Source organism: Peromyscus eremicus, chromosome 4, assembly GCF_949786415.1.
Source record: "Peromyscus eremicus chromosome 4, PerEre_H2_v1, whole genome shotgun sequence".
Classification (NCBI taxonomy): Eukaryota; Metazoa; Chordata; class Mammalia; order Rodentia; family Cricetidae; genus Peromyscus; species Peromyscus eremicus.
The window spans coordinates 9,193,419-9,206,093 of record NC_081419.1 but is presented as its reverse complement, the minus strand read 5'-3'; the positions used below and the strand labels follow the sequence as shown (position 1 = coordinate 9,206,093).

Sequence of the window (12,675 nt, the reverse complement as noted above, 5' to 3'; positions counted from 1 at the left end):
CTGCAGAATATGGCATTTAAAATGTTGACTAAAAAGCTTATTATATCAGACAGAGACTCCTAGATCCTAGCAGTGCCCCAAGGTCTCCAAAGATTACAGGGCACCACGATTTCTCTACCTGGATTATGGCAATCCTGACCACTGGGCAAGATGCCCTGATGAAACACCTGCCAACAGGACCCAGCCAGACTGTGGACAATCAACAGGACACTGGAGGATTGCACCCCATTTGCCTAGACAAAGTAAGATTGGTCTTCCCCATGTCCCTCTTCCATAGGAAAAACTCTCCCCTTATAGGCCTGGCAGGCGAAGATTGATGCTGTTCTGATACTTCTGCCTCCAATGCCATGGAGACCTGGGTATGGCTAACTGGGTATGGACTAGTCTCTGTCATATATTGATAGATTCAGAAGCTGCTTGGTCTGCACTCAGGTATAATTTATCTTTCTCAGATCTCTGACAATACTGATGGCTAGGCTAACTATAACTGTCAATTTAGCAGCATTGGACAACCAGACTCTCAGATATATATATCTGCCTTGCTTTTTCTAAAGCTACTCGGTTTCTTGATAAAAAAGACAAACAGGTTTGCCTTACTCACATGCTTCATGTTAAGGGACAAAGAGATTTCAAATATAATTTGAAAAGACTGCTCTCAATAATAGCTACTTATATACCTGATAAACAATTAAATGTAAACTTAAAAGATGCATCTCATCAAGCCAAAGACATCTCTGTCCAATCTATACCTGGCTTGTGAGACAGAAGAAAAATGTACATACTTTTTAACTCAAATCTATAGTTTTTGCTAGGATTCAAAAATATAAAAATGATATAAAATTCATATAGGCTTCAAAGGATCAAAAAAGTCCTAAGACTTAAATCCATTTCTCATAGATCAAAAGGATTCCAGATAAGTACAGCCTAAATTTCCCCTATCTATCTGTTCCTGAGGATGATGTCTCTCTCCCTCTCTTGTCTTGGGACTTCTTCCTTTCTCCAATTACTAAGATTTGGGCCTAAAAGTTCCAATTATAATTTCCCCTTAAATTCCTAAATTTTAACTTCTGTCTCTAGTCTGTATCTGTTTTAGCAGGTTTCCACTTGACTGACTGACACACTTACGAATCAGCTGCTGACTTCAACTTGTGAGCCATGGATTTGCTAAAGAGCTGACATGGACCAATCCAGCCGATATGAATGCTCCTGGTCTCCCGCTGGGTCAAATCAGATGCTTCTGATAAGTACCCCATGGCATAAATTCCCTCCTTACCTTTGATTAGCCTTTTAGCCTTCCTGGGCCCTGACCATCAATGTCCCGTTTCAGCTTGAAACAGCTATAGAACAGAATAATCCCTGCCCCCAAAACAGGCTAAAAAGGCCAAGTCAAAGGCTTAAAAAATTATTTTTATATAAATCATTCAGGATTATAATCTGGCTCATATTTAGACCTAGAAGAATCCAAGGTTTGATTCTGGTTATAACTTAAGGGGGGAAGGAAAGGTCCAGGAATATAGAAATATAGAATTGTAAACCTTAAAAAAAAATAAAAGCTGACAGTCATCAGCTCTAAAGGTTAACTTCTAACAATGGCTCTCTGCTTACAGCCAGTTTCTCTGTCAACAGCCAGGGGTTAACTTTTAACCCCCTTGCCCCTTATAGCCAACAACTGCTTGGACCAAAGTTAACTTTTAATAATTGTTTCTACATGACTCCTAGCATGCATCCAATGCCTAATGCTTACTTTTGCTATAAAAAGGGGTTTGAAATCCACCCCTTCGCCACAGCTTCAGAATCTAGAACCCTGGCTGTGGTCTCAGCTAGCTGATAAGCTTTTGTACCCCACAGCAATTTTCTTTTCTTCTTTTCTTTCTTTCTTTTTTTTTCTGGAATAAAGTCTACTTCTGGTTTAACAGACTTTGGTGGTCTGTCCCCCATTACTTCGTGACCCCAGACCCAACACATCCATTTCCCACCTTGCTGTTTTGGCTGTTCTCAAGGAATATGGATCCTCACGGCACTGCAGTGGTAAATGCAAGCTGGCTGTTTGACTGAGTTTATTTTATGGAATAATTTTCCATGAGAGAAAAATAAAAATAAATTCTCCATAAGTGATCAGACCCTTTAGTGTCACATCTTCCTTCTACCTGCACTCACCACTTAGTGGCTTCTCTTCCTCTGCCTTGTCCTTAATGGCCCAGTAGCTAAGGTAAAGGAAACCACCCACTCTGGAGGAAACTGGAGGCTAGTGTCTTGCTGTCCTGGGAATGTGGTGCTTCTATTCTCCGTTTCCCAGCACACTCAGCACAGGTGTAGTGTTTTCCTTTTATTTCCTGTTTTTGACCTCCAGCCTTGGTTGCACACAGGGTGTTGTTTCCTTCAGATTTCTGGGAGATGGATTCTGCTAGTAGGTTCTGGTTGAGACTACAGTCAGATCCCTGGGACCCCAGTGTCTGAGCTGCTTCTCCTGCTACTGCTCCACAGCTGACTCAGAAGGTATCATTCAGTCCCTCTGCTTTGGATTAAGTCCCATTTAGATCCATTCCTCACTTCCAAACTCAGATAGCAAGCTCATCCCTTAACATTATCTCTTTTCCAGTGCCACTAATCTAGCCTGGCCTCTTCTATCTTGCACTTGAAAGGTTTCAAATAGCCTCACAGAGCTCACCTAGCTGCAACTCTAGCCCCCATGCTCAGCTAGAATACCCTTCTGAACTCTGACTCTATTAACAGTAATCTCATTTTCCCATAACATATATAATGTCCCTTTTAAAGAAGGATGGCCCCTGTGGGTTTGAACGAGAATGTCTCCATAAGGCTCTGGTATTTGAACACTTGGTCCCTCACTGGTGGTGCTGTTTGGGAGGTGTGGCCTTGATATACATCCTGGGGGTCCCAGTGCATACTCTCTTTGCTTTGTGCTTGTGGTTCAAGATGTGTGCTTTCAGATTTCTGTTCCTGCTGCCATGCTTCCCCAACATGAGAGACTCTTGCCCTTTGGAACCACAAGCCCAAATAAACTCTTTCTTTTGTTGTTCTGGGCATGCTCACTTATCACAGTGGCAGAAAAGCAGCTAACACAGCCCCAATCTACTTTTCCAGCTCTTGTTTCAGCATTCCCAGCAAACTGTTGATCTACAGGTTCCTCAGTATGGTTACACTACCCTTCCTCTTCACACAAGCTGTCTCCTCCCTCTTAAGCCCTCTCCGGACATTTGCTCACTGCTCACCTCATAGCCTCAGCTAGTTAGCTTTCTTTCCTTATGAGAAGAATCTTGGAAACCAACCTCTCAGCAACTAGAGCACAGCGGCCAAGTCTGCTGTCACAGTACGTCACTGTTCTGTAACTACCCTGGCACAGCATGGTTCTTCTGAGTGCAGGGATGCATCTGTCATCACAGCACTCCAATACTGCTTAGCACGTGCTCTAGACTTTGGTAAACACTCCAAGATTTTTTTAAAAAGGAAATCAAACCTAGGTACCCAGTATTCTGTCTACACCTCTGCACATTTCTATAATCATTTTCATTCAGCTTGTTGGGCTTAAGTCACCTTATCCTTTATCTGCTTCATGGCACTGGCCGTGAAAGGCAAGTACTACTGTCTGTGGATAGCTCTATTTTTAAATCTCAAATAACACAAACACTGAAGAGCCTAAATGTATGTCTCAGCAGAGAAGTATTTTTAGCACCTACTAACAAATTTAGGGAAGGAGAAAATGTCACTTTCAAGAAAATTCAGTATATACTTCTAGCAACACAGAATTCCTACTTTTGATGATGGCGGTGGTGGTATGAAATACCAATAGCCTTGTCTTTTGAAAGGATCTGTCATGTTGCTGATGTACTCATTCTGAGCAGAAACTTCATGCCGGAGTTCAGCAATTTCCTCTAAAACATTTTCAATGCCTCCTTTATTATCTGTAAAGGAAAGCCATTCTATGAAGTTCATGCATTCATGAACTTCCTTTCTTTTCCAACACAGAAGAGAGACACGTGAGTCAACAGGTTCTACCATGTCCCCAAAGCTGACTTTCAGCCTGCCCTTGGGTAATTACTTTTTTTTTTTTTTTTTTTTGGTTTTTCGAGACAGGGTTTCTCTGTGTAGCTTTGCGCCTTTCCTGGAACTCACTTGGTAGCCCAGGCTGGCCTCGAACTCACAGAGATCCGCCTGGCTCTGCCTCCCGAGTGCTGGGATTAAAGGCGTGCGCCACCACTGCCCGGCTGGGTAATTACTTTTTGCTGAACACTGACAGAACATCCTTTTTTACATCGATTATAAAGTAATTCACAGAAAACAAACAGATTTGTAAACATTATTTTTTTTAAATTACAGTCTACAGCTTGTCTTTTTATAATCAAATCCCTAACACCACATGGTCAAATGCTTTCTAAGACCTTTAAGTTGTCAAGTAAGCCACGACTCTCTAGGTCAGGCAAGGAACTGACTCTTTCAGTTAAGTGCTTTTTTCTAAAGGCAGAAGAAGGCAGTTCAATTTGATAATTACAGAACCACCCAAATCAAACCCAACAGTACTTTACCAGTCCCAGTGAGGTTTAGGACATCCCGAAGCCTTGTGATCTCAGCCCTTTGCTTTGCCATGGCCTCGTTCAGCGTCTCCATCTCCAGCAGCTGTGAGGTTGCTCCTTTTGAACCTACATCTGCATTCTCCATCTCAATGCGAAACTATTACAAAGCACACACACCAAGTTATAGGAGCACTTACCCTCGTAACTTAAGAATCCCGCAGTTTTTGTTCACTTCTGACAACGAGGACACCACCTTACCCTTCATTTTCATGGTACTGCACAGCTGAAGCTGAAGTACTGCCTACGAACGGACCTCAGTGTGCTGAGCAGTCACACAGGGCCTGGTTTAGACGCCTAGGAGCTCACCAGGAGGGCGGCTCCAGGAACCAACACCCACCTGCCCCTCTCTGGAGAGTGTCTCTGGGTACTAACACCGACCTGCCCCTCTCTCTGAAGAGTGTCTCTGGGTACCAACACTGACCTGCTCCTCTCTCTGGAGAGTGTCTCTGGGTACCAACACTGACCTGCCCCTCTCTCTGGAGAGTGTCTCTGAGTACCAACACTGACCTGCCCCTCTCTCTCCCTGAGAAGATGCTGCAGGAGCTCGATCTCCGCTTCAGCCCGGGTCAGGTCTCTGGCTGCTTGTGTGGCCTTTCTGCTGAACTTCTCTGCTTCCTGCAGCTCCTATTGGGACAGGACATGAGAAGGGCACGGCCATCATGATGGTCATCTTCAGTCAGTCCTCTCTCAGAGTGACCCCTCCCCTATGCTCCATCCTATTACCAGCCTTGCTTACTCCTGCACACGGGGTGCCAAGCCTGACCAGTCCTGGGGCAAGTGGAGGGTTTTGCATGAAGAAAAGGACCTTCTGTTCATTATCCTACGGTCTCTCAAGACTATCCTTCTGGGTTCTCTTCCTATGATCTACTAGATCAATCTCACTGAAATCTGTGTCACATTGAGCACTTTAACCATCACTCCAGCCACAGCACTAACAGCATATAAGGTTTTCATACACATATACAAAATAAACATTGTGAGGCTCATGATGAGCTTGGTGGTACACAGCTTTAATCTCAGAACATGAAGCAGAGGCTGGTAGATCTCTGTAAGTTCCAGGACAGCCTGGTCTACACAGCCAGTTCCAGGACAGCCAGGGCTACATAGAGAGACCCTATCTCAAACAAACAAACAAACAACCACAAAAAAGAAAAGAAAGACAAAACTTGAGGCTCAGAGGGACTGTATGGTTAGCTTTCAAAACTTCAATCCAAGCATGTACTGACAGTGATTTCTCTAAGAAGACTGCTAGCTTTTACTATTCATTTGATGGTTCCTTTCAGAACTCAGTAAAACCTGGGGCCCAGATAGCCCCCATGATGGTATAAAATCACTGGGTCTTAAGAAAAGCAGAGTGTCGCCGAGCGGTGGTGGCGCACACCTTTAATCCCAGCACTCAGGAGGCAGAGCCAGGTGGATCTCTGTGAGTTTGAGGCCAGCCTGGTCTACATGAGTGGGATCCAGGACAGGCACCAAAACTATACAGAGAAACCCTGTTTTCGAAAAACCAAAAAAAGAAAAAAAGAAAAAAAAAAAAAGAAAAGCAGAGTATCACAGCAGTTTGTATGACCAAAGTCTGCACCAAGGATCAATATGTATGCTGCTGCGTTTTTGAGACAGAGCTGGTGAAGACGTCCAGACTTTATGGACTAACCTCTGCTCGCTCCTGATTAATTCTCATGACAGTTCCATGCAGAGACTTGAGCTGGTCTTTGGCGATGGTAAGCTCAGCTGCAGCTAGTTTATCAGAAGCAGCCACAGCTTTCTTCAGACTCTTCAGCTCTTGATCTAGACCAAGGAACTGCTCCTGAGATTTGGCGTCTTCACGCCTCTTCTAAAGTAAGAGAATCATAGCTGAGATAAGTGAATCGTTTAGAGGCAATAAATTAAGATATGAGCTGCAAGAGGGCCATGTCTAGAATAATACCTGATGTATACTAGGTGCTTCATTATATATTCACTGAACAGGCAATTTCAATAGAGACAAAAAGAGACAAAAACTGTGTGTGTGTATGTGTGTATGTGTGTGTGTGTGCGTGCAAATACCATTTCCCTCTCAGTCCTTTGAGACAGAATCTTTCTTGGGGCTTGTGTTTCTCAGCTAGGCTGCAGCCAGCAAGTCCTAGCCATCCTCTTGTTTCAGCTTCCCTCACAGCTCTGACTGCAGGTGTATGGAGGAGTACAGTCTGTTGTGAGGGTTGATGGTCTCTGGTCCTCATGATGGCCAGCACTGCTCCCAACAGCTGAATCATCTCTCCAGCTCCCCAAATACATAAGACTTTTTAAATAACTCTTTTCTTAGTTAAGAATCTTGGACTGGAAAGATGGCTTAGAGGTTATGAGCACTGGATACTGTTCCAGACGACCAAAGTTGGATTCCCAGAACCCACACAGCAGCTCACAGCCATCTGTAACTCAAGTTCCTGGGAATCCAACACCCTCTTCTGGCTTCAGTGGGTACCTGGAGCACACATGGTAACAAAATACCCGTACACATGAAAATAAATGAATAATATTTAAACAAACAACCTTCTAAACCCAACCTTATTTCTAGGCACCGTAACAGATGGACAAAGCTTTCAAAGTAACTGTATCAGGCCTGGATATATGATAGTGAAGACCTTGACATTTTTGAGGCTATTGAATGAGACAGGGTCTTTAACAGTGGAGGTTGGGAGAGGAGGTTGGACTGACTACAGCCATTTCCCCATTTCAGAGGGTGGACTGGTTGCTCTGTGGAATAGGGTCATGTGTAGAATGGGGAAACTGGCTTGGTAGCCCAGCAGCTGAGCAGGAGAATGGCTAAAGGGAGATGGAAGTCAACAAGACTTGGAGACTGGAGGGTTCCTATGGGGTAAATCACTCACTGAGATGAGGAAGAGATGGCAGATGTGGAAAGGGACAGACCAAACAGCAAGATAGGAGGCGAGCTTACAGTGAAGAATGATGCCACGTGACATGTGACAGTGAGACTGTAGTGATACTACTGTGCTGGAGAAGGATATTCCACCTCCCCCAGAACCATGCAGACTCCAAGAAAGCAGTGATCTCAGTTTTGTCAGGGGAAGTGAGACAGGAGAAAAAGAAGAGGGACTTGAAGCTACTTCTTGGCGACAAAAAGACTTAGCAGCTGGCTGTGGACTTGAGGCCAGAAGAGACTGAAAAGCTGGAGGCCAGTGAACAGAAGCTCAAGAAGGCTGCAAAAGCATTAACATGAGGAGCACTGGAAGACAAGAGGCTTCAGTCTGTGGTTTCAGAAGTGCTGAGTGAGATTTCTGAGTGTGACTGTGGAGAAGACACGGGGATGGGCAAGGGAGATGGAGAAAAGGCCATCAGAGAGGCCAGGGCATTGGAAAGGAGAGGAAGAGGATGGACCCAGGTGGCCAAAGTGTGTCTAAGGTGGCAAGCTTACCCCATTATCATTTGTTAAGTGTCTTCTACGTGACCCTAAGGTGAGTTCTCCTATTTCCAAGTCTTTTGTTTCCCTGGATTAGGAGAGTCTCAGGCCCACAACTGAGTAACAAGCACCCAGCTGTGAGGTCAGCCTCAGCACTCAGAGCGTGGTGACTCTGTCACCAGGGGCAGGACCCGAGAAGCAGGTCTCTTACTCTTCTAGGTTCCCCACCTTTTTCTCTAACTCCTGGAGTTGGGCCAGAATTCTTTCCTTCTCTTCATCTGCTTCCTGAAGCTGGAGGTCTGTAAGGCCTTGGATTTCTTCCATACTTTTTAGGTTTTCTTGCAAATAGTGAATTTCATTTTCTAATTGCTGGATTCTTGCATTATGTTGCCTTTTATCAAACTTAATCTGTGAGGAAACAAAATGAAGAACTTATTCTTTTCTTTCTTTCTTTTTTTTTTTTTTTTGAGACAGGCTCTTGGTATACAGCCCAAGCCAGCTTTGAACTTGTGAAACCCCCACCTGCATCTTCCAAGTGATAGGATCATAGGCATCTGTGTGTGTGTGTATGTGTGCGTGTGTGTGTGTGTGTGTGTGTGTGTGTGTGTGTACATAAAAACATGTGTATATATTCAAACACATATGTAACCAAACACATTAATAAACATGTATGTAAGCATACAAACATATAAACATATAAATATATGTGTATTTTAAGCAAAATAAAAGTGTTATGGAGCTATGGTTTCCTTACCAGGGAATATAAATATAACAAGGTTTTATACTAAATAGTGACCAGAGATGTTTTTATCTCGTTCTCTGGGATTTGAATGCTTGCCTCAATGTGAACATCAGTAGGTTAAAAAGAACTCAAGATTCTGGCACCACACTATACTTTAGTAATGTGGTATTATTTAATCTGTCCACTGTAAAGTATCTCTCATCTGCTTTCAAAACAAGGAAAGCACTGGTACAAACAGGCCTGATTTTGGCATTAATAACCATATTCAGGACTGGATTTTAGTCACAGACTAGTTATGAGTGAAAAAAACAAGGGTATGCTCAATTCACACGCTGAAAACATCCACATTTGCTGAAGGCCACCCTCTGGCTGTCTCTGCCCTTTCTTACTCTGGCTTCAAGTGCTCTTTCGCAGGCCTGCCTGAACTCCTCTTGTCCATTTGCCAGTCTCTCTTGCTGGAGAACCATTTCTTCATGGAGTTTCCTCTCTCTAACTTGTGCTTCCTCTTTTTCCCACTGAGATCGTGCAAGGATTTCACTGAATTGTTTCTGTAGATCAGCGAGACTTTTCCCCAAGATATCTGAAGGACTATGGATTCTAAGGAGAAAAAACAAGAAGGTATAAATGTGACATTTGATTTGATGCAAACATGTTCAATGCAAACATGTCAAAATTAAGAGCAGAAAGTACTGTGCAAAGGGACTGTTGTCAATTGCAGCATGTTGCTCAAGACCTCCTAAGAGCAAATCACTGTATCAAATCACTGTGGCCACTCTGAAGACACAGGCTAAGAATACATGTCCGCAAATTTGAGGTTATCCTGTTTTGTACTCATTCCCTACTGAAAATGCATACTCTTCCTTCGGATGAACTTTCAAGAAAGACTCTTAAATAAATATCTTTATGCTGTTACTAGAATGAAGCAACCCTGCATCACTGTCTTTCAGAAACATCAGTCAGTACCACAAAGACTGAGGACGGGGAGCTCATGGCTGGTCTCAGGCACAGCTCTGAGGTGGGAAGGCTCACTCTAACTTGGGGGTCCTGCTTCTCCTTACCTCATTTCTCCAGCTCCTAGTTTCAACTTTCTCCTTAGCTCATCTACACGAGCTGCTACTTCTTCTGGATGAATCAGACCGTCAACCACATGGTTGAGGTGGTTCTGGAAATCTTTTAGCTGCTGCTTTAATAGGCTGTTGTCATCCTGTGTGTAGGCAGGAAATGGAGAAGATGTGTTATCTGCCAACAGATATTCATTACTAACAGATGCGAGAGCATATCTTGACCACAGAATGAAATTCATATGGTACCTCTCTCAAATAAAAAGAATTGTTAAAATGTCCCCACAATATAAAGAAAAATGTTGTATATCCTAAGAGATAGATGAGTGCTAGTCCCCTGAATGCCTGTAATACCCTAGGGATTACTCTATTTCAAATCCAAGGCAGCACTGCTAGTTACAAGGAGGATCTAAAATGGCAAATGCATTTTAAGTGCCCATGGTATCTAGGTCTGATCTGTACTCTCCCTCCCAATACCCTGAACCACAGTGTCCTCCCCCACTTTATGGGTTTTCAACTGTTCTCTCCTGATACTGTGTGGAGGCAAGGAGACCCAGCTCCCGGACTAGCCAGGCTACCAGGGTAATACTACCCTACAGTGCACCCAGATGCCATGTTTTTTACATGGTCTTGTGTTTTTGAATGTCATCATGTTTCCAATAAGTAACAACAGATAGCCAACATTTTATTATAAAATAAGCTTTATGTTAAGGTAACTTTTCCTTACTAGACTAAATACACATATTCTAAGCACATTTAAGGATAGTTGGGCCATAGTATGATATTAAGCTTAGGCATAGTAAATGTATTTGCAAATTATTTTCTACTTGTAGTGGGTCTGTCAGGACATAACCCCATCATAAATCAAGGACATCTCTATAGCCTAATCCTGGCCCTAGGGGATCTGACTCAAGACCAGCCAAAACCCACTGAGAGCCAGAAAAATAGGCTCTTACTATCTTCATAATTTGAAGCTGGATATAGTACATATAAAGTCTGTACAAGAGTTGGACCTGAAACAATACAAAAACTCAGGACTGGGGTTCGGGTTGTGTTAAATATGATACACAGAGAATTAGGAAGAAGAAATAAATATGAGAGCCATTTAGCCCCTAAAAGACTGATCAATAACTTTGTTTCTCAGCAAGTTTTGTGTTGACAGTTTCCTTCTAGATTGAAATGTTCCATCCTGTAGGGAAGTACCTTAAGCAGGAATGTAAACAGCTCAAAATAGCTTCACGAACTCCCTGAAACTGACCAGATTCACCAGGCCCCTCCCTGCCAGAGTAAGCAATAGAAGCTGAGAGACCCTCTCAGCCAAGGAAGTTGGGTTGCAAAGAAGACTGAGACCAGCGCAGCTGTCTAGGAATAGTAGAAACCAGCTGAGCTGCCGGGAAGAGGTGTAGACCAGTCACATAGAAAGGACACTCTCCAGCCTGTTGAGCTGCCTGCAGGCTGTGCGGGGTGCTCCAGGTTCCCAGCTTTTGTGGGCTGTCACCTGTGCTCAGGTGGGCATTGGTGATGCAGCTGTCTGTGAGTCATTTCTGCTCCTGTAAGGGACCCCTCACCCACATTCCTGTGTTAACACCAATAAACATCCATTGGTTCACCAAGCTGGACTTTGGTGGTATGCATACTTTGGTTTGTCTATTCATCCTATCAAACTGACATTTGAGAAAGAGAAAGGTAGAGGGTAAAAGCTGTACTCTCCATCAGGAGGCTAGAAGGCCAAGTAGGATCTAACCCTAACCAAGGCAGACCATGGTAAGGCCAGGTTGGAAAGTGGACTTCCAACTTCCAGGTTGGAAAGTTTACACTTTAGAGAAAGGCCCCTGAAGACTTGATTTTAGTTCTTTTCAGTAAGAGCTGCATATTAAGTATTTCTAGGTGAAAATATATTGGGCTTTTCCTTTCTTTTTGAAACAAGGTCTCACTATGTAGTCCTATTGTTCTGGAACCCATTACATGTAGACCAGGCAGGTCCAGAACTCAGAGATTCACCTGCCTCTGCCTCCAGACTTGAATTTTTCTTTAAAATATTTCAAAGAAAAAGAACTAAATGAAACAGTATTAATAACTGTATAAAACAGGGTTGGAGAGATGGCTCAGCAGTTAAGCACACTGGCTACTCTTCCAGAGGACCTGGTTTCAAGTCCCAGCACCCACATGGCAGCTTACAATTGTGTGTAACCCCAGTTCCAGGGGATCTGACACCCTCATACAGACACACATTCAGGTAAAACACCAATGTACATTAAAAAAAATTGTAGCCAGGCGGTGGTGGCGCACACCTTTAATCCCTGCACTCGGGAGGTGGAGGCAGGAGGATCTCTGTGAGTTCAAGGTCAACCTGGGCTACAGAGTGAGTTCCAGGAAAGGCACAAAGCTACACAAAGAAACCCTGTCTCAAGAAAAAAAAAAACCAACCACAATAGGTTAAAAAAATTATATAAAACGCAATGGATAAAAGGTCATGGGCTTATTTTGTTTTTGTGATCATCTTAAACTTTCATACTAAAAATAAAAATTAATCCAGCAAAGACTGCAAACACACAAACACACACACACACACACACACACACACACACACACACACGCAGATCCCACACAAGGATGAAAAACTGATTATATTTTTAACTGCATCTTTACTGAGAAGACTGTGTGAACTGTTTATAATTAGGAGATCTTACTGCAGCTCACTACAGGAGACATTTCAATGGGAGAGGGTGCACTGATCTAGCAGTCTTAGCTCAGTCTGCTGACAGTTCCTAGGAAGCAGGCAAGGAGCTGCTTTCACAGAGAAGAGTTTACAGAGTCCTGGTTAATCCAGTTAATTAAAAGCAGCGTTAGGAAGAAGCAGAGGCTCTGGTGCGACTCCTCCAGAGT

The 12,675-nt window shown here is 43.4% G+C and overlaps 1 protein-coding gene across 5 annotated transcripts in view; it reads right to left on the bottom strand.

Moving 5' to 3' along the window:
- Cntrl (centriolin) overlaps positions 1 to 12,675 on the bottom strand; it is an 87,555-nt gene that overhangs the window by 35,700 nt on the left and 39,180 nt on the right. For all 5 annotated transcript variants that reach the window (XM_059260149.1, XM_059260148.1, XM_059260147.1 and 2 more), the window contains 7 exons: positions 9,787 to 9,932; positions 9,118 to 9,325; positions 8,215 to 8,394; positions 6,244 to 6,423; positions 5,097 to 5,213; positions 4,542 to 4,686; positions 3,772 to 3,920 (listed from right to left, as the gene is read on the bottom strand). In XM_059260149.1, the coding sequence (XP_059116132.1) occupies positions 3,772 to 3,920; positions 4,542 to 4,686; positions 5,097 to 5,213; positions 6,244 to 6,423; positions 8,215 to 8,394; positions 9,118 to 9,325; positions 9,787 to 9,932 (1,125 nt within the window). The remainder of the gene's footprint in view (positions 1 to 3,771; positions 3,921 to 4,541; positions 4,687 to 5,096; positions 5,214 to 6,243; positions 6,424 to 8,214; positions 8,395 to 9,117; positions 9,326 to 9,786; positions 9,933 to 12,675) is intronic.